Genomic DNA, 22,280 nt, shown 5'->3' with positions numbered 1-22,280 from the left:
TGCACTTCGAAAGCCACTTATTTATGAATCTAACTATATTCAAATGCTTTTAGAAAGGTTGCTTTGCAACAGAAAGACATTCCTTGCTCATATTTCTCCACATAGAAACATGAAGAATTAACACTGGATAAAAATAAAAAACAACAGATCATTCTTTTGTCTTAAGGCTCTTATGCCATGACCATCACCCCAGATTCCAGACATCACTCCAGGGATCAGAATAAGAAAAATAATTGCCAGCCTCATTGAGCTTTTTTCTGTGCTCCAGATGCACATCTGAATCTCTCTGGGCCACTTCTCTCCCAGCTGATACAAAGGGAAAAGCAGGAATTATTCTGAGCTACGGAAAAGAGAAAATACTTCCCATCTCCAGTGGAGAACAGACACACAGTTAAAGCCCCCAGGCCCTCAATAAGAAGACATCAAAGAATCGCTTCCAAAACATAATCTGGTTGCCAAAGATTTGCACTAAGAAATCCCTGCAGGAGCTGGTGATGACAGAGACAGTACCATTCCCCATCCCGGATCCTGTCCTGTGTGGCAGGGCATAGTGTGAAGCTTCACAGACTGCACCCTCAAGTTTTTAAGGGTTCATATTGATCAAACAGGAAAAAAATCTCAGTAGTCTGCAGACAAAAGCCCAGGTGCACACACTTCTTTTGTCGTTCAGAAACCTGACTGTCCCCCATTCTGGAAAGCTGCAGATTCTTCAAAGGAAGAGGAGCTATGAAAGGAATGTTTTGCAGATAAAGAGATCTTTCACAACTTGCAGCTGAATTTTCCTCCTTCCCCACTTTTAAAGGCATGGAATTTTGCATGAATATGAGGATTATTATTATATCTTCCCTTCCTCACATTGGGGTTTCCAAGTTAAATTACTGCTAGTGAAAGACTGGGTGGTCCACAGAGAAAAACCACTTTATGAAGAGCTAGCTATTATTATTCCCATTTTAAAAGCCAAACTAATCTCTTCCTTTTTCCTAATCTTTAAAATAGACCAAAATGGAGATGCAGAAAATCTTAAATCAAGATGCATTTTATCACTCCAAACTTTCCTGAGTTCCAAAGACTCCGTATCTTTAACGTCACTGTTTCTTGGGGGTATTTTTCCCCACAATAAAACAATTCAGCAGAGAATGTTTCCATCCAAAATGTTTCAAATTGCATTCCTGTCAAATGTATAAAATGTCCTGCATTATGCATAAGAAGGATTTGTACCTCAGCTTTGCTAACATAAAACAGCATTTTCAGCATAGGCAGCCAATAGAACAGGTTAATGCTCTGGGGTCTGTTCACAATACAGATGGTAATGATTTGAGCAGCTTGTGTATGTGCTTCCCACATAAACATCAAGAACCTGAGCTCTTTTCGTCAATCTTTCCAACAATGATCTTCCATCACATGGGCAATGGCAGCAATCTTCCGTCACATCGGTCTTTCCAGAGTATTCTTAAGCCCTCCCTGATTACGGGTCAGGATCTAATTAATTGAGTCACACAGATGCATGTGAAATGAGCCAAGAACCCAGCAGGTTAACCAAACCACAGCTCACTAGGTAAAGGCACAAAATTTATTGCCACCCTCAGCTGCAGAGTGTCCAGCTCTGCCGATGTACCCACGCCACACTGCACCGAGGGGCTCATCAGGAATTTCTAAAGAAGCTGGTCATTCCTGTGGCAGAGTGCTTGTACTCTGGAAGCCAGTTAGCCTCATTAGCATAGCCTGCTAGCCAAGTGCTCGTGTTAGCATCTGCTAAAACAGCTATCCTGTTTTTCAGCTTCAAGGATCTGTCTATACCGCCAAATGAAAGCAAAGAGGATTCTGTCCTTGGTCCAAGAGGCACTGGCAACTTTGCATCATTGCAGCTGAGTGACTCAAGTGTCACTGTAAGGACTGGCACTGCAGGGCACAGACAAGTCTGCAGCTCCCCACGTAATACTGTGAGAGACCTGAGCTTCTCAGAGGAGGATGCAGAACAACCAACAAACACACTGAGCCAGCCAGAAGGAAATGCCAAAGAATGAAATCTCCCAGTAAGTTGGCACTGCAACACCAGGAGTCAGAGCCAAACCCCATACAAATCTACATATCCTTCAATTCTCATTACAGCACAGCAGGGAATAATACAGGGGCTGGGGTTTGGGTGAAAATTCTCCATTTCCCCACTGAAAACTGTATTACCGTGCAAGCAGGAATGAAATATCCCTGGGCGCTAAGGAAAATGGCTGCCCAATTATTCTTCTGCACTTCTCTGAGGAGGAAACACTAGGCTGGCTCCTCTATAGGGCAGCTTCTGTGTATCTCATACACACCATTCATGAGCATCCAGTGCAGAAGGCAGGGTGTGGCTCTCTCCATGTTCAAGATATTGCTTGGGCTAGGGTATTAGCTCTATCTTCTTGGGGTTTTCTCTTTATGGCTCCTTAGTCCTTTCCTTTCAAACCAGACTGGGCCAAAACTCATCAGCAATAGAAAAGATGGTGCCAGTTCAAAGTGTTGTAAACTATGAGATTAAGGTAATCAGTCCATTCTCCTAAAACATGTTTAAGGAGTGGTAGTCAACTGAAATGAGAATCAGCACACATTTTATAAGGTTTCGAAAACTTGACCAAAATGGAAGGGGCAGGAATCTGGACTTTCTTTATCTAGAAAAGAGAAGACGTAGCTATATGAAAAGCATTATCCACAACACAAATGGTTCTTACACAGATGGGAGTTAGGAGAGTTGTGCTTTGAACCTCTTGCAGACAGACCAACAAAACATTCCCAAACTTCAGGCTACAGGAGTCCAGTGGCAGGATTATCACTACATCCTTGTCCTGTTGCTATACAATTCTGTGAAGCCTCTGTTACTGGCCACTGCTATGTAGAGATGCTGGGGCAGCTGCACCTTTGTTCTCAGCAACATAGTCATGCTTATCTCCTTAAATCCACTTAATTTTCAGCAGAGAAGGTTTATGAAAAATTTCCTGCTTGTGAGAGTAGTTAAGTGCCAAAAGAGGCCACTAGGGAGACTGTGAAATCTCCATCATTAGAGATTTTAAAGAGCAGATTACACAAACAGCTGTCAAAGGCAGCTCAGACATACATGCTCCTACCTTCAAGCAGAGGGGTGGATGAGGAGACCTCCCGGGATTTGGGTCTAGGATTCTGCCCTCTTTTGCACAGCTCTAGCCAAAAGCAGTACACTCAGATGTCTTCTTCCAGTGACATTTCCCACCATCAGCAGACCCACTAGCTGTGTAGCACTGTTGTCTAACACCTTCTCTCTCCAGCATAACACATGGACCCAAGGCAGAGAGATGTATGTGGGAGATGGCTGTGTCCAATTACTTCACAAGAATCACACTTAGCAGGCAGAAGTTAAGGAATTTTAGGATCTGCTGAGTTGGGGACTGGGTCACCCATTTCCGACCTCACTGCTGAGGGAGAACAATGGTTTAAAGCCAGATTTGCCTTCACAGGCGTTCCAAGGACAAGTATGGCCAACCTGGCCAAACATACTGGAGAATGTAGACCAGTGGCAGGAGCCATTCCCTGAAGGCCTGAAAGAAGGGTTGCCCATGCATCCTCCCTCACTCCATTTGCTTCCCTGTACATGGCTGACAGCTTGCAAACTGGCAGCAACCCAGAAAGCAGAGGGGAGGACACACACATTCACCCTTGCACGTGCTCACTTTTACAAACCATCATGTTGCAAGTCCTTAATTCTCATCTCTCCAAACCCAACTGTCCAACAAAGCAAGCATTTTGTCCTATGAGGAGAACTCCTAGTCCTGCAAAATGACAGGTTGTTTGGCAATATGGAACAGGTTGTGGCTGCACATGGCTCGCATTTGTGCCATTGGTCTGTGGCTTTCAGGGAGCAACTGTTGTGCAGTGACAAAAACGCAAAGAAAGAAGGGAAAGAAACCAAATATTTACAGGAGAGAAAGTAATTCAACCCCACATGGTACAAATTTAGGGATGCATTGTAGCTACATGTTGTGCGTATAGCTACTGAAACAGTTTCCAACAGAATGTTTACACTGTTGTCTGGAAGCATATTGTTTGCCTACTTTTCAAAGCCAATTTATATGCAGCACACATCGCAGCATGCACGAAAATTCAGACAAAAACACAGATGCATGCAACAGTCCCTGGCCAGCTCTTGTTGTTCCTTATTGTTTGTTTCTCAGAAGTACCCAGGAAAGAGGAGGAAGGTAACAACCCATTATGCTGGCTGCTGTACTACCCCAAACTCAAAGACAGGTATTTCTCTTGAGGAACATGTAGTCTCTGTTAAAGACAAGATATAACAAGCAAATGTAACAGAGAGTGAGGGAGTGACATACGGGAATGAATAATAAGAGAGTTTATGCGTGCCAGCTTTATGCGCTCATGTGCCAGCTAATTGAATACACGATGCATATAAATACCAGTCTCCTGCTGAAAGCAACAAGTTAACTGTAGCCAGTTAGCAATTTATCAGGAGCTTCACAGAGAAATTAATGAGAAATTTGAAGGAGTCCAGGCAAGGGCACCGCAGAGAAAAGTGTCAGGTGGTAAAATAGAAGGGCATGTAACCAGGGAGCAGGAGGATGAAGAAGGTTGGCATTGTTGCATTGTTTAGACAGCAAAGCAAGTAGGCTCAGGTAACTTGGTTGCTGAGAGGAAAGTCCTGGATCAAAGAATAGAGAGTTTATATCTAACTTATTAAAGAAATAGTGACACCAAGGAAGACTGCAAAAGACAAAAGAGGATGACACTGCACTTTGAATAGACCAGGCAGAACAAGGTCAGTGAGCATAGGAATGTCTGAGTCAAAAGGGTCAGACTGCAACTTGCGTCACTGCAGGCAAAAGCCTTCTTAAGAAGCAGTGTAGATCCACCAAACTAGTTAGAGCTCATGCTGGGACATATGGGGTAGGGTCTTCTTCACATCCACAGAAGAAGGAAAGGAGAGAACACCGCCAAAGAAAGCAGAGGTAGCACTGGCAACAGGAGAGGGGGCAACAGTGACAGCAAGTGAGGCCTGCCCAAGGCTGTGTGCCATGGCCAGAACACACCTTAATTTTAACAGCCAGCTCTACTGAGCCACCTTCAGCCAAGGCCTGAAAGGACAAGTCTAAGAGAAGTGAAAAGATGTATTACTCTCACTTCTTGAAGTGCTCCTTTGCAGAAGATACCCCTCTCCCTACATGCCATCGATGCATGGATCAGAGCTGTCTCCTACCTTAAGTGTTTTGAGATAGGTGGTGTGAAAACCACTCATCAGCGAAATTGCCTCTAAGTCCCTGTACTGCAGTTCCCTGTGTCACCACGCAGACAGATGTCCTCTCCACCTACCTCTGTGGCAGGAACTATTTATGTTCAATATTGTTTATAGACCCAAAAACCTCCATGGAGAAATGCCAAGTCAATAGGCTAAGTGCTGAAATAAAGTCATTGTGTGCTTTTATTTTTTCTGCTTTTAAAAGGACAGTGATCTTTTTACAAATCTGCAAAGCCTCTTATTAACAGAAGCACTGACAGTGCCCCTGGGACACTTATGTACCTCACTTCCCACCATGCTGACCTGCTGTGGCTCCCCCCATCCTGCCCAGGACCTCATGTCAGCCCCCAGGGCCATCAGCCCCCAACCAGTGATGCCACATCCAGCTACCCCAAACCCTGCCCTGCCCAGCCTTGGACTATCCCCAGAGGGTTGCCCAGTGCCTGGGGCTGTCCTTGTGTCCCTTGGCTGCCTTGATCCTGGCAGGGGTGGTGGGATGGTCCCTGGTTGCCTGGCCCACCCTGACAGACCTGTTTCTGTTTTCCTTCTGGTACTGAACTCCCAAGGGCCAACCCAGTTGTGCTTTATCTACTCTGCAGTGACACTGAGTGGTATTCTGAAGAGAGGGCTGCTGTCACAATCTTCCCCTCTCAGTGGTTGCAACTGGAGCCTGGTGCCAAGCCCCACAGGGTCTGGGCCACACTGCAATGAACATGGTGGACAGCCAGAGCATCCCCACCTCCAGCTCCTCATGGAAACCTCCAGTCCAGGCCAAATGTGGTTTCCAAAGGGGAGAAAGCTGTCCCCAGGAATCATAGAACAATAGAATTATAGAATAGTTTAGGTTGAAAGGGACCTTAAAGATCTAGTTCCAACCCCCCTGCCATGGGCAAGGATACTTTCCACTTGACCAGGTTGCTTAAAGCCCCATCCAACCTGGTCTTGAACATTTCTGGGATGGGCTATCCACAGCCTCGCTGGGCAACCTGCTCCAGCATCTCACCACCCTCACATAAAGAATTTCTTCCTAATACCAAATCTACACTTCTTCAGCTGAAAGCCATTGAAACATGAAAGACAGTGAAGGAAGGAGTTGAGAACCACAATCCATTCACCAGAATCTATGCATGTTAACATCAACTCCTTCCCTAAAAGGTGGTGACTGAGGAGCCTTAAGGCCCATGCTGATGCCATTTCTTGATAATAAGTGGAGAGCTGTTCACTTTCCTTGACACACACACAGATGAGGAGGGAAAAAAAATATTTGTAGTATTTTCTTCTTCCTTTCTCAGCCAAATCCTTATTTGTTCTGTTGCAGATTATTCACATGGCAGCCCTGCCTGTACTGCCTGATCTGATCACTGCACCAAGGCCTCCACGGCTTTCAAATTCATTTCACAGGTTTCCAAGAAACAGATGCTGGTACCTGATAAGTGGCAGCACCTGGATTCAAAACATGTTATCAGTTCATCTGCCTCCAATATCTTGAGTAGCATCTCAGCTTGGTGAAGAAATGTTGCCCTAACCAGCTAAAATATTTCCGTACAGAGAAATAAAGCTCCCCTTCCGTTCTTGTTGACATACAGATTCACACCTTTGTGTTGTTCCTACTTCAGCACACAGAGTCCAAGAGAGTGCAGTGATCCTGTTTCAAATATTTGGTGCCCAGGGTTTCCCTTGCATCCCAGAAGTTACCTATTTGTCACAAACAGCTTTAAATGGCTCTACAGAACAGCTGAGATTCTTTGAAACAGTTTTTTATTAAAACAAAAGCAATCATTTGCATACATGTTGATTTTGATTATCAGAGGACATAGACACGGGTGTATATGTAATAAAAGACAATGAACCACATGAAGTGCTTTCTTTGACATTTTGGAGCTCTGAAATTCAGTGTTTTAGCTTGCTTTCTGACATGATGAAAATAAGACATTGTTAGAGTGTACATATGCAGAAACTGTCACACAATACCCATTTTAAAAAATGAAAACCATATAATATATTCAAATAGTTTGACCAGACTCATGTTTTCCACAAGACCTCTTACCTTGCTGTAAGACAGAATTACTCAGGGAACAAATTGGAGCTGAGATTAACAAGGCTCACAGGAATCTAATTACAGAATGGCAAAAATGTTAAAAAGAGGCACATCAAATAACACGTCTGTTATTCTATGCCAATGTATTGTATACACCAACAGCCACTCGTGGCCAATAAAGTCAATGGGAGGATTTGCATAAACTTAGAAGATCATAAAGAAAAGGAAAACAATGTTCTTTGCACTGCACTGCCTAGAAAATGGAGTATAGAGCTAGATTGTAGTAAGACAATTCATAGGACCAGGTTTAGACACACAGAATTAATAAGGAAGCAGAGCAGGACAGAAGGGAAAATTGATGAAAACCATACTGCCAGTTTTGCCTCCACAAGCACTCCAATAAGGCAGCCTGGTAGTGTGGCAGCTTGGGAGGGTGTTGAACTGCTTGGAGGCAGCTACAGGTGGGGGCTGGGAGCCACTGTTCCACTGCATCACTGCTGTCAAGGGCAGTGAGCCCTGTCCCTTCCACAATGCCTTCTCTTCCTTTCCTGTGGTAGGACTTGCATAGCAAAGTGCATTCTTACCCTCCCTTCTGAAGTCTTGGGCCAGATACTACTGTTTCCAACTAACAAATGGATTGTTGTCTTCCAACCAAGTCTACTTCCTAATCTATTTTAATCCTTGAATTAATTTCTCTGAGGCCTCATTTCACTCTGATGAAGATCAGTGGAAATTCATTCTGAGTGCCTTCCCTGAGTTACTCTGACAAATGTAAATCAGAGGGTAATTAGCTACTCAGTCACCAGATAGTCTGTGCCCAAATATTTCTGCAAACAAAAAGCACTAAATCTATGCACTGAATCTGCCCCCAGAAACAGGACAATTGTAAAGCACCGAGCACCAATAAACAACAGAAAAACCTAAAAAAATGCATTGTGCCAACTGCTGCCAGCAATATTAGTGGGCAGAGTGGGCAATCCTTTTAAAGAGTGTAAGTACCTGTATGACACCCTCACATACATACAGTACATCAGGCCAGGTGAACTCTGAACTGGCAGTAGCATTGTCTAAAGGTCCACTGGATCCTTCTTATTGGCTGCTGCCAGTTTTATCATATGCGTGTGTCGCTGAGGTACTAAGGCTGAAACATCACATCATATCTTACAAGGTAACTATCACTGTAAACATACAGTTTCTGATCTGTGGGGCTATAATCAATGCTCTGGATTGTATCTAACTTTTTATCCATAATGATACTAATTCTACTTTCTTGGCCAGTACTTGTGTCATACATGTAGAAGATCTCCTCTTTCTTAGTGTTCAATGGCCTTGTGGCGTAAAGAACGCCACATAGCATGAAAGCATTGGAAACAGATGGCTTGTACTGTCTCGTCTGCCAAGTATTTAGCACATCAAGTGTGGTCTCATTGAGCTTGCTAATCACAATGTTGCCCATGTTATTTTCAGTTGAATATATTACCCATAACCCACTTTCATCCACGGCAAAATCCAGGTCCTGCCATGCTACGCCTGCGTAAGAGAAGCGGTTACCAATAGCAGCACCTGGAAGCTCCTTCCTCAAAACCTCCCTGTTTGTTTTTATATCGTGCTTCACCATATTTCTCGAACCATAAGCATGATAGTACAAGTAATTTTTATAAAGGGCTGCACCACTTCCTTCCCCATATACTATTCTCCTTTCGTACGTGTATTTAAACAGCAGCAAATCATCAAAGGAACTATAAATTCTGAAGTATTCTAAGTATCTCCCATCGGTGTTCAGTGGTGCAACCCAATAGACTTCCTTCTCTGGGTTGGAGGGATAGTAATCTCTACCCCAGGAACCGTATTTGTAGGAAAATCCTCTCCAGTTCAGCTTGGCAACATAAGGCTGGCTAACATTCATTGGTCCACGGTGAATGCAGGTACCTGTAAGTTAAGAGGAAAAAAAAAACAAACAGGTTTTCCAAATGTCCTTACTAGGAGAGAGGTTTTCCAGACAGTAGCCTCTAGACTGTGCTTAGTAAGGAATAATTTTGTGACCAGGCACAGACATAAATGCACAGCTTCATGTGTAAAAGGCTCATTTTGGGCCAAGGTCAGCAACTGGATGGTACCCAGTTTCCAAGTTGACTCAAAAACTCAGGAAAAAATAGAGTCTATGTTATTACACTTATTTGAAAGGGGAGGTGGGGGATTAATTCACAGAAATTAAGTGCTCGCTGCGCTGTTCCATACAAGGGACACAGTTCTGTTTCTACCCATTTGAAGCAGGCCAGCCTGATGCATTAGGAAATCCCTTGGAAAATACAATTTCAGAAGCATTTTAGGTTATTTTCTATCTCAGTGGAACTGAAAGCATGGGAGATGGGGGAAAAAAGAATAAGGAGCATCTGATTTCTGTGTATTTCACTGTGGAGAGAAAGAAAGGAGCAGCAGCAGCAGTAATTCCAGAGTCACATTTCAGATTAGCATTCTGCTGTCTGAATCACAGCTTTACAACTGTGTGTCATAGCCACATGGTGCCTTCCACCTCAGGCCCTCAAAGAAATCTGTAGACAGTAGCAATCACAGCCCAGGAAATGTAGACTGATATTACTCTGACTTTTCATGTGGGGCAACTCTAAAGGAAATATGGCTTCAATCTGAACCAGAACTGCTCTGTTTTACACATATCAACTGCAAAACCATTTTCAGGATCATGGAAAAAATAATTTGAATGCAAAAGAAACAGTTTCCTTTTACTCATGCTGAATTAGTGACATTCCTGTTTCCTGATAAATTCTCCATATTCTAAGTCAGTGGTAGGAAAAAAACTCCACTCAGAAAGGTCCCTGGGCTTCTGATTAGTGTGAAGCTGCCACTGGCAAAAAACAGCATGCACTTTTCCAAGTGTTAACATTAGCTTTTTGTATTACTGCCACAGAAGTGTCCCAGATTTTTCTCTGTAAGGTTGTCTTCACCTGAGGTAATGGAGACAGAGATATCGAGTGGCTGGCACCAGCTCACAAGCTCAGTGGTACTACACACCCCATTTCACCAGGGTGTTCTAGCCACTAGAAAGTCATTCTTGTTAAAGATGGAGTATAGTATGAATAGACCCAAGTCGATTTGTGAATAAATTAATGACCACAAATTTTAGTGTCAATAATACCTCTGTAAAAAAAGGAACTCTTGTGCATTGACAGCTATGGTGCTGATGAAAGTCAGGACTATCTTTTGAGGTTTTAATACTTTGAGTGGGAACAATGTCACAATTTCTTGCAGCTTCTTTGACAAGAATGGCTCATAAGCTCAGTCATATGAAGGGATGTCTCTTTCTTAGCACAAAGAAGAAAGAGGAATAACAGAGAAAGATTTTATCTTTTGCCCTCAAAGCTGACCATCCCTAAGCATGGCCAGACAATACTTCTGGAGATGAATTGGAAACTCCTGAAATCACAGACAGAAAAGGTCTAGGAGACATTTTGTTCCCAAACGCTTTGCAGTCTATGTCACAGAAAGAAGAAAAATTAGAGGCAGACCAATCTGAATTATTTTACTTGGAAAAAGACTGGGGAAAATGATAAGTAGTGAAAAAATGCACAGTTGAAAAGCAGAGAAATATTTTTCTGATCTGCTTTGCCCAGGTGCTCCATCTGTGGGACTAGAAAACCTGTGTCCTGAATGTTAGTAGTGCCCAACCACTGACATTTGTGCCAAAGTGTAAAGTCAGTTTGGGCGGTGAAGCTCTGCATGTCTCCCCCTTTCTCAAAATGTACTATTTTCAGGTTTCTACTATCATAGCACCTTCACTCCTCACAGTTTTGTACTGTCTTATGCTAGTGACTGTGACCTGATGGATGTGTGATTTACCTACAGCCTCCTTTCAACATCTGTGAGGAAGGTGGGGAACAGTTTTATATTAAATATAAATCAGTATAATGACATAAATCCCTATGTCCCCAGGCCATGCTGGCAAATTCCTTGGGGTCAGTATTGCCCATGGGCACAGCTCTTCATCACTGAGTCTCCATCTGATGACAAATATAAACACTCTCGTCTCCTCCCCCAGACACTTTTGTGTCCTGGGTTTCTTGCAGCTGAAACATGGCATGACCCTGTTTGAATGCTGCTTTCCTTCGTGCCACCAAGAATCCGTTCGAATCAGCATTCCTGGCTCGGAGCAGATGAGCATTTAAGCATGCACTTAAGTGCTTTACAAAGGACGAGGCCCTGGAGCAGAAACCTCATTTCCAAATATAGCACACAAGGCAGGCACTGCTGTATGGCTGGCCAGGCTCTATCTCTGGAAATGGCACGTAGCATGTCTAGTAACATGGCCTCAGCACTTGGCACAGCTACCAGCATTTGGAGGTGCTTACACCTCACCTCATGCAAAGGAAGAAAGCTAAGGCAGCCAGTGCAAAATGGCTTGCAGCCTGCCAACTTCATAAATCAATTTGAACTGTTTTTTTCTCATATCTCTATTATGTATTGCTACCTCCGGCATGAGGACTTCTTTAAAGCTGGTGACATATTGAATATATTACTGTGCTTAAATCACAATAAACTTATCTCAGAATTAAATGGTTATTAAATGCTCTAAAACTCTTCATTTGTTAAAAAAATATGTGGCACCGAAGCTTGCAGGTAGTGAAGCAGTGCTAAGCTCATCTATATGCGACCTCAAATAATTTTTCATGTCATTAAGCAGAACACAATTCCAGATTTATTTTAATAATTCATACATTGTTTCATAAATAAAAAACAAACGTGTGTTCAGCAGAGAGACCTTTTTTACAAAAGAAATAATAAATTATTATTTCTTCCCTTAAAGAGATCTCTCTGCTGAACACTTGTTTGGTTTTTATTTATGAAACAATGAATTATTAAAATAAAGTTAGAAGTGTGTTCTGTTTTAATGACATCAAAAATTGTCTGAGGTTTCTATAGAGTATGTGCTTGATTTTTATTTCCTTGAAAATTCTCCCTTTTTTTTTTTTTTTGGTACAAAAAACCTCTGTGGTAGTTGGGGGTGATCTGTCTTTCACACAGGTTCAGAAGAATTCATTGTTGTTTATTTAATCTAAACTTGCCTCCCTGTCTAGATCTTGTGGGAAAAAAATGCACAAAGGAAACAAAGTGTCATGTAATTTTGTAAATATTAGAAGGTACTTGAAATAAATCCATATGCATTATTCAAACTTTCAAGGTTTTAACTCCTTTCTCCATTGTTTTGGGCCACAGATAAATGATGTCCTGGTATTTCTGCCTTCCTTTGTCTCGTGCTTATGTAGCAAACAGAGCTGGGAAGGACTAGCACAGGTATGTACACACATACTTGTTTCCAGATAAAGAACCAGTATCTCAGCTCAATTATATACTAATCCTTCTGATTCTTCAGGAAAAGAGCTGACACCTAATTGTCAGGACTGAAGGGAGCCTGACTTGCTTGGCTAACAGGCTGCAGGACTGAGCATGAGGCACATGCTGCCGGGCCTTGCTTTACTCACGTCGCTCTGAAGCACTGGCAGAGCACATCAGCTTCTTACTCCAACACAAGCAAACATCCCACCCAGCAGCTGCATCTGACTGCAGAGGAGCAGGGACCACCCCTGGCCTGTGCAGCCAAAGGTCACGAGACAAGGTGGGACCCGCATTGGGAGGAGCTCCCACGAGGGGCACAGACACCAGAAGCAGCCTGGTGCTACATCCTCACACATGCAAGCTCCCAAGCATCAGATGTGCACCCTCCCCTCCCATCAGATGGACCACTGCATCCAGAGGTGGGAGCTGTTACCAGCCTTATCAGAGCATGAGATATCAAAGACACAGCTCTAAAGGAAAGGCTCCTACTGTCTCACTGACACGGGAAGACCCACAAAGACCCACAAATTCCAGTCTTTCATGGAGGACACACACAGGCTTGCAGCTGCCCAAAAGACAACCTAGGTTGGCAACATCTATCAGGGGATGAGGTGGAGGGAGGGCTGGCATGCCTTAAGGCAACTAAGCAGCTAAAGTCTTTCAACTCAGCTCCCTCCAATGCCAGTGAATAAATGCACGTGTCCAGGGGCTGCTCAGAAAGTCCTGGGGGGGACAACTGGCTAGGTCTTTTCAGGTGCCTCTAGGCATGTCTCTGTCTTTGTGTATGGATACATTCAGTTCAAAACACAACCCAAAATATTCAAAAAACACAGATGGCTTGGGTCCATATTAGGTAAAACATGAGTTAAGAGGGAAATCACTATAAAATTCCAATAGGATTGCCTGAGTTTCAGCATTAAGCTTCTCCAGGTATTCCTCCTACTGAGACCTACTCACTAGTAGCTTGAAATGCTTAATTTCTGAGTGTATAAAATCCAGGGGAAAAAAGCAATGCTGCTCCTTTTTTCCTTTCTTTCCACTTTGCCTTTGAATTTTATCTGACTCACTTCTTGCTTCCTCTCTCAGGTCATTTCAGTGAGGTGTAACACAGAATCTGCTGCAGAGGCCTCAAAGGACCATTCTGGGGTCTTTTCTCTCTATACCTACCCAATGCAGCCACGTGAGATCAGCCTAAAGGAAAACAAATGGATAAATATTTCTTCCCAGTGAAGTGGTGAGGAGAGAGGTGCCATGAGCCGTTGCAGATAGGAGAGCCAGTGACGATGATGGGGATGACTACCTACATAGCAGACACTCAGACACACACCCTCCAGTCAGAGGGTAAGGCAAATGGAAACCAGTGATTGCTTTCTGCTATGTTATTTGAGAGCAGGCCTGCTCACTCGGAGAAATACAGCAGCAGAAGCCTTGGGGGACAGAGTCAGAGGGGCTGCATACTACAGCAGTGCGAAGCAAGAAGCTTTAATTAAACTTGCATTTAGACTCATGATCTTAGGCAGCTTGGGGATTAACCAAGCTCTCTCTAGTTCGTGTTGCCTACCCAAAATATGCAGGAGAGCGGATGAAGGGGAAAAGGAAAAGCAAACTGAAAGCAGGACAAAGAGTCCATTTAATACAAACATTATAAATATAATATGATCTAAAATCGGGGCAAGGCCAAGAGGTTTGTCAGGAATTCAAGGCATTCAAGCTTGCAGAGAAAACATACAGAAATGGTGTTCAAACACATAAACGGGTGCTAGAAAGCTCCAGAGGCCTAGCTGTGAAGGTCCATGCAGCACCTCCAAAATGACCAGCTAGGGGATGCAGCTCTCTCACATACTTACTCCATCTTCCCAAGCAAAAATATCTTACTGCTTCTAAGTATTTTCAGATGCAGTCTGCAGGACATGTAGTTGCTCTACAAAGTCCTCTGCACAGATAATAGTTGCTCTCCACCAGTCACACAAAGTCACAGTATGCTAGTCCTGTGTGAATTAGCAGGGATCTGAGCCTATATAATACCGGGTTATCTGTAGAACTAGCATCTTCCAACACGAAGAAAGCTTGCCAGCCTACAACAGTTTCTCTGCCAGTCCTTTGTGCCATCCTCAGAGACCACACTCACCCTAAAGGAGGCCATGTAATAATACACTCACACACATCCTCCAACCTGTCCCAGGTTCCTACCTCTGGACACAAAAACTGACAGACAACACCAGAGGTTGTCCTCAGCTGATGTCAGTGGTGGTAACTCTCAGGAAGTTGTTATACAAAGTAGGATTTTGACCTCCTTCATCCTTTTCTGCTACAATGCAGTGTTGCCATATGCAAAGGTGCCTGAGCTGTCTGACCAGTCAGGAAGAAGGCAATGCTAAAGCAATACAATTTGGAACCAGATAAAGTCTATCCATCTCCCTACTATGCCCTGAGAAACAATGCTGAATAGGTCTATTACCGTCACAATTGCATGCAATTCCATGTACCCATCCCAGAGCTAACATCCTGCTCTAGAACATGACTTGCCTATCCCTGCATGGAGCTGCACTCCAAGCGTAGTTTCCCCTTTCCTACACAGTGAAAGCTGCTATATCCCACAGAAATGCCAATCATGCAGATGATAAAAGCAGCCCACTCCTCCATCACTCATGGAAGGACACAGTACTCTTGTTCCAGAGCTCAGTACTTTCTCACCAAAACAAAAGTTTGCTCTAGGCTTGAAGAGAACGAGATTGTTTCTTTCCACACACCATCACCCTCAATAAATCAGTGAGATGCCCTTCAAGTACATCTAAAACATTGTGGAGTTTTTTTCATTGAAACATTTTAAGCCCTCCCTTAAGGAGCAGAGAAAGGACTTGAGACTTTTTACTTCAGGTTTTTGTTTCAGATTTCTCTCCTGTCTGATTCCCAGACAAGGTGTTACTCATGCATTCTGTCAGAGAAACACAGCAACTGCTTGCACCACCATGGAGCCCTAAGGAGGGACTGTTCACGCTAAGGGAAGCTTGTATTCCTCCCTCTCACCTTTCCAATGAGATGTTTGAATTAGCTGACCTCAAAGTGATGGGAGGGAAATGCTGGTAGGTGCAAATTTGTGCTCCTTGAAAGAAGAACACAGCTCCTCCTTTATTATGGGCTCCTCTAGCTAATTGTTAACCAGCTTATGTGAAAAAACAAGGATGTTCCTCTGGGTATTGTATAAAACATAGCACTTTTGCTCTTACAATACTGTGGCTAAAGGAATCCCCTGTGTATAAAACACTCAGAGGACCAACATGGTTTTAGAAATCCTCCTATCTGTTAGCAACTGGGATTCTTGACCTGGCGTATCTAATCTAGCTTTTCCTAAATGTTTTGCTCCAGTATATCATACCTGACTCTCAAAATTTCTCAGACTATGATTCCCTCACAATGTGATTTTTCAAACTGAACACTTTTGTCAAGACAAAAGTTCTTTCAGTTATAAACTAATTACCACACACTCCATAACTCTTAACACCATTATATGAACTGCACTCTGGGAGCCACTGACCCAGGCCCCAGAATATAACCTTTCCTAGTTAAGAAAAAAGTTCCATCGAAATCAGTAATAAAGCTCCCCCTTATCTTCCTGAGACCAGAATTTTTCCCCAGGTCCCTTGAACAGCTTTTTTAGAAGCATCTTTTGACTGTGAAGCAAAAGTAATCTTCAGGTGAAGCTCCCTTCTGGAGCTTGCATATCAACAGCTTTAGTACATCAACAGTTGCTCATACATTTTCCAAGCAGCATTAGAATAATACAGCCATGAACACAGGAATATTGTCACTTTCACAGGAACTACTAAAATTCAAAGCTAGTTAGTAAAAAAACATACTTTCCCACAGGTAACTGTTCTGGGGACAAAAAAAAAGAGAGAGAAGAGGGATAGAGATTCACTTTTCACCCTATACTTAAGAGGAAGACTGCAACTTCTTGTAGCTGAAAACAGCTGCTGTGTTTGTAAGAATTTGAATCCTGCCTTCATTTTCCTTTTGAACCATTGATGAAACATTAGGAGCTGTCTGCTCAATTTTTCAAGAGCTAAGGAGTATCATTACAATTGTATTTAATAATAACAAAGGGAAGTCTCTGCATTTACAGTTCTAACCGTGTATTATATTATCTCTTGTGTGCTATCCAAAAGAAATGCTTACCTGGTGGGAAGTAAGGGGGTGGTGTAGTTTTGGTTGCGTTCTCTTCACACTCTTTCAACCGTTTCTGCAGAGACGCAATTTGTCGACGAATTGCGAGGACATTGTTTTTGTCCAGTGACTCTAGTTCATTTACCAGTATAGTCAGATTGGTGATCTGGAGGGGAAAAAGAGACAGCAAGTTTAATGTCAACGTTATTTTACAGATACTTGCAGGCAGGGCTGATCACAGAAGACACTACAGAAAAAGGTTCTAAGAAATCCTTGTAGCCTCAGCTCGACATTTCCAGCAGAGTATGTAACAACAAGGATGTGGTTTGAGACTAAGTTGTATAACAGTATGCAAAAATAGCATTATTTTACTCATAGGGTAAAAACATACAGTAAGTCTTAGGCACGTACTAGCTGTTAAACTTAAAAAGTATTTATTCCAGCCTTACAAAAGTATCTGCAAGTTTCATTTGCAAAGATAGTGTTTTTAATCACATGCTTGATGATCTAGAGGACAATGGAGCAAATGAGATTTCACTTTCCATCTTAAGTAATTATTCTCTCTAGGTGAGTGATTAACTACAATTTTGAAAATGTGATTTATAGTCTGCTAGGAAGGTGATAGTCTTTCCTACTTCTTGATTTCATATTGATTGGGCCAATGCCTTAGCAGCCAGCAACTAATTTTTTAATTATCTAAATTAAAGCGCACAGACTTTCAAGCATGGGAGTCTATAAATTAATATTTATTATAATAATTTTAATCAGCTTGTGCGTTTAACACCGTGCAAAACTTTTAACTTTCAGGCAGATATTGAGCAAAACCAGAGTGGACTCCATTTGCTTTGGGGTTTCTTTACTTTTCTGTGCTCTATATCAAGGAATAAGATGTTATTACATTTAAGGTCAAGCTTTTAATTTATGCTGATTAAATGCTAAAATAATTCCACTAGCTGCAGTAGAGACACTGCATTTCCTCAACCTAAACACTAAAGAGAGAATAGACAATCTGTGTATTTGAACCCTCTGTGGCTAATTAAGACCTTGGCAATACCTCCAAATATATTTGCTCAACGATGACATTGCTTCCAACAAGGCTGGGTTTCAGCTGAGTGACCAGTCTCTCCAGGTCGCGGATTTCCACCTTCAGTAACTGGAAGTCCAGTTCCGTGTAAGATACACCACCCGTCTCCACTTGCTGCACTCTGATGGTTAGATTGAGGATTTGCTGCTGATACAGTTCAATTCTTTGTGAGTACTCCCTTACCTGAAAGCAAGAAAGAAAAGGTATATATTCAAGTCCAGATTAGCAAATAAGACAAGCCTGTTTGACAGCCTTATTATACTTCTGAGTCCCTTATGCATAACTTCCACATAATTGCCATATATATTCTTCACATAAACTGCATAAATGTAATTCTCATCACATAAATAAAAAAATATGAAATTTAACCCTCATTTATTGTTGGCAGTTTCACAAAATTCCCTCAGGAATGCCTGGGGATAACTGAAGGCAGAATTTTACTCACAGTCTTCCATTTTTTTTTAATTCATTGCCAATATTGTCTCTGTGAGCTAATTTTATCCTCAGTACGCCGAGAACTTACATTGGTGAAAATTTTATTAGGAAATCTGCAGTGTATTATCTCTCAAAAGCAACCAGAGAAGGCTGCAAAATGCAATAAAGAATTCCCAAGTTTTTCAACTTCATTTCCTATTAGTTCTGAATCCAAATAGGACTTTACCCTGTGTACATTTGAATTGTGTCAAATGTTGGCAGAACTCATTTGATGTTTGGGCAGGGAGGAAATATTTAAACACAGTGTTAAAAATCAAATCTGGTTTAAATGAAAGTGTTAAATATATGGCAGGTGTTAGCTAGAGTAATTTATATAGCAGCCTTTTCAGTCTTTGACTCATTAAATAGTTGTCCAGATAAATGTATTTTCACACATATATCTGCTGAGGTAAAGGTCACAGCACAAGCATTGTGAAGCAGAATGGTAAGAATATTATATGGATTTGGGACTTCCCTTAGAAATGTTAGTTCCTTGAAATTTAATGCTTTGGTAAAGGGGCATAATTTCTCTGCCATATGCTTCATATATCATTATATCTCAAAAGATAAGTAGGAATAAATATAAACAGTTTTTTGCACTAGTAACTTCATATTTATAGGCTCAGATGGTATTTGTGCCTTTATCTACAGCACTGTAATTTCCATTTATTATTTCTTCATCTGAAAGACTTAGCCTACATCTTCTCAAGCATTCTTGCATTATATTAACATTATATAAAAGTTAGTACTTCTTCCCCGTTGTCTCTGAAATCCTGTCATGGTGTGAAGACTATGGACTCCCTGTTTTTCTGCTCTGACAACAGCCCTTGAGACAGGGACCCAGAAAAAAAAAAACCCACATTTATCAAATACTTCCTTTCAATCTTGATTGAATCCCTTGTGTATCAAAGAGGAGGTATGGGAGCTCATGGCATGGAAATTAATGAAGAGGATCCTTTAAGATCATAAGTTATTTAGTGATTTAAGTTATTTAGTATAAGTTATTTAAGTTATTAAGTTATTTATTTATTTAAATTATTTACTGATGTGGATTAAGGAAGAGAAGCATAGGAGTAGATCCTCTGTTCAGAAATACAATTATCAATGGTGGCACAACTACACTATAAATCTTAAGCCACTACAAAAACCATGCATGGACATACATAGCATACACCAAAATCAGGATGCTCAGTTCCATGTATTTAAATCTGAGTTTGAAACAGATCTTCTGCTCTAAATGTGTGCAGACAGACTTCAAGCTGCTCAAAACTGTCAAGTTTCCACAAGCTGAAGCAGAAGCACCCTGGCTCACAGCACTGTACGCTCTAGATCTCCCAGATCAAGCCAGGATAACTTCGAGTTATTGAACTGAGAATCTAAAGTTATACAATTAAGAATCTAAAAATAACAGCCCAAAAGATTTAGACCCAGTTCCTCATAACTGGCTAGCAACAGTGATAGCTGGGATTAATCGCTCTGACTGCCACCATCATCTGGTAGGGAATACCAGGAAGAATTCATCTTTTTGGAAAAGTCAGAGGCAGTTGGACCTCACACTTTCACTGATCACCACAATCAGTTTGATATTGAAAGAGAACCTCAAAAAATTCATCTGGAAAAATTACTCAAAGGCAAACGTTTAAACTGTGTGTCTAGAATTTGTTCAACAACAATAAAAAAAGAAAGAATATAATTACAGCCTAAGTAAGAAGCATGTCCATTTTTGAGCAAAATTGTACTGCTGTGTGCAGCTATGTCTATCACAGAGGTATTTGGAAATCTGTCTAGGTATTAATAACCTTTCTCTCAGTAATACTGGTAATAATAATGCAATACAGACCAAATCTGCAAACCACTTAAATAAACAGGCTGCTGGAATTAGTGATGGCTACTCATTAGTGAGAAACCTGTGAATCTGAAGATTTCTCCAGGGTTTTCAGAGCCTGAACAAAATGCTGAGGGCTGGAACAAGGCATACATAGTTATTTGAGCCCTGGCTGCAGAATGCAGACTTGAAGTTCTCCTATTTGAGAGGATTTTCACTCAGTCAACCATCTAGGTCATTTAAGGACATGTCAACACCATCCAGCAGAGTACAGCTGAGGCTGAGCTAGCACCATCGCTTTGCAGTGCTCTGCACAGCCACACCAGCATCGCAGAGAGCTTAAGCTAATAGCTCCCCTGGCGAATTATTGGACAAATAGAATTTTCTCAGCAGTGCTGCACTAACAGGTCTGTATTGCTTTTGCAGATAAATCCAGCACATCTGTTAAGCATTGCAATGCTCAATGTGGAGATTCCCACCTGCTCAGGTCTGGTTTAGGACTTTCTGTGGGTTAGAAATACCAGTTGAAAAAAGAACGCGACATTGCTCTGTTGATTGGCAGATAGATTTAAGCAGCTTGTAATCCCTGCTCTTCTACTGCATTTACCTGCTACGGACTGGCTGTAGGCTCTTGACAGGCTGGCACAGAAATTCTGTGCATATCCTATTTTTAGGGATATAGACCAATAACTAGTACTGATTGCTGCCGCATCTGTCATAAAAGCCTAAAGTAGGGTATGATGAAAGCATAGGGCCTGGATTAGCCCTTTATGGGAACAAAATGAAACCATGTGAGGCATAAGTAAGGGGAAAAATCCTCAGTTTCAGTTTTTGCTCATTCCAAGCATTGTCCCCTTCGTTTAATGAAAAGGGCAGGAAAAATCTGCAATGCTCATTTAGTGTGTCACTTACCTGCAACTGGTATTTATCAAAACAGGTTTTGCAACATGCAAGCAGACACTTCTCCAGCACACATTTGGAGAGTACAGAAGGGGGAACAAAGGTGCAAGATGAAGACATAAAAGAAAAAAAGTGGGAGGAATGAGGGAAGATAGGAAAGAAATTACAAACCCAGCAACTTTCTAATATCACTCAGCCCCAGACATTGGCTTCGAGAAGGCTTGACCTCTGTGGATCCATAAGGAGCAAGGCTGGCAGTCTGCCTTCTGAGATGGAGAAGAATTCCATTGCAGGTTAATCTGTTTTGAAAAGCAGGGGGCTTTTTTGCTCATGTTTCTGTTAAGTGAGGATGTTGTGGCTATCATGAACCATGTTCTGAAAGGCACTTTCTCTCTTTGTGATTATGTGCTGATCCACCCCTGTTACAGAAGTGTCCTCTCCCCTTTCCTATTGAGAGGAACAACCAATTCCCACTTTGCTTTAAAAGGTTAATTTTCTTCTGTAATCATAATTATGCTGGCAAAGGTTGATGTGACAGAGGAAAAATTAGTCTGGTATTTTCAGCCTACGGTTTGTACTCACTTGGCACATGAGAGCATCTCTTTATCTGCAAGCTTCCTTGCCTGCTGATTCTATAAAAGGACCCCCTTGCTTTTTGAATTAGCCAACAATCAGGCAAAAGGTTAATGATTCAATCAGGTTGTTTATCTGGGACTTTGAGCACATGGAAAGCATCCTTAAGAGGGTCCAATCCTGCAGCTCTTATGCAGGAAAAGTTCCCATGAGCTTCAAAGAGTGTTTTAGAAGAGCAACAAAACCATGGATTCTCGGAGTCAAAAAAGAAGCATTCAGTAGAAATTCCCCCTTCTGTGGTGAGACTAGCTTACGTCTGAATGCAGCTCCCTAGGAATTTTCTCAGGATCATTTCTAATATTGAAAGCTTGGGTTTCCTCCATTTCATTCTTTCCTGGTCTCTGTGATTATTATCATGACTGAAGTAATACATAGGATTGCATAAGAAGAATTTTTTCTATAATTGGAAAGGTAAAAAATTTTTGAGCATGGATATTTATGCATGACAGGATCTCAGAATACTTGAGTTCAGATATGAATAGGGTAATGCTCAAAAACTCTCTTCTTTTTACAAAAAAAATAGAACATTATAACTGAGAAATCTTACACACATTAATTT

At 41.8% G+C, this 22,280-nt stretch overlaps 1 protein-coding gene across 3 annotated transcripts in view; it reads right to left on the bottom strand.

The window, feature by feature from the left end:
• Window positions 1–6,986: 6,986 nt before the first annotated feature.
• Window positions 6,987–22,280, bottom strand: part of OLFM4 (olfactomedin 4) — a 38,650-nt gene continuing 23,356 nt past the window's right edge. For all 3 annotated transcript variants that reach the window (XM_063393535.1, XM_063393534.1, XM_063393536.1), the window contains exons 5-7: window positions 17,860–18,072; window positions 16,818–16,971; window positions 6,987–9,221 (exon numbers count right to left, since the gene is read on the bottom strand). In XM_063393535.1, coding sequence (XP_063249605.1) covers window positions 8,428–9,221; window positions 16,818–16,971; window positions 17,860–18,072 — 1,161 coding nt within the window. In that variant the 3' untranslated portion in view covers window positions 6,987–8,427. The remainder of the gene's footprint in view (window positions 9,222–16,817; window positions 16,972–17,859; window positions 18,073–22,280) is intronic.

The sequence above is a fragment of the Prinia subflava genome, chromosome 3 (assembly GCF_021018805.1).
Source record: "Prinia subflava isolate CZ2003 ecotype Zambia chromosome 3, Cam_Psub_1.2, whole genome shotgun sequence".
Lineage (NCBI taxonomy): Eukaryota > Metazoa > Chordata > Aves > Passeriformes > Cisticolidae > Prinia > Prinia subflava.
This window is presented reverse-complemented; position numbering and strand designations above follow the sequence as displayed.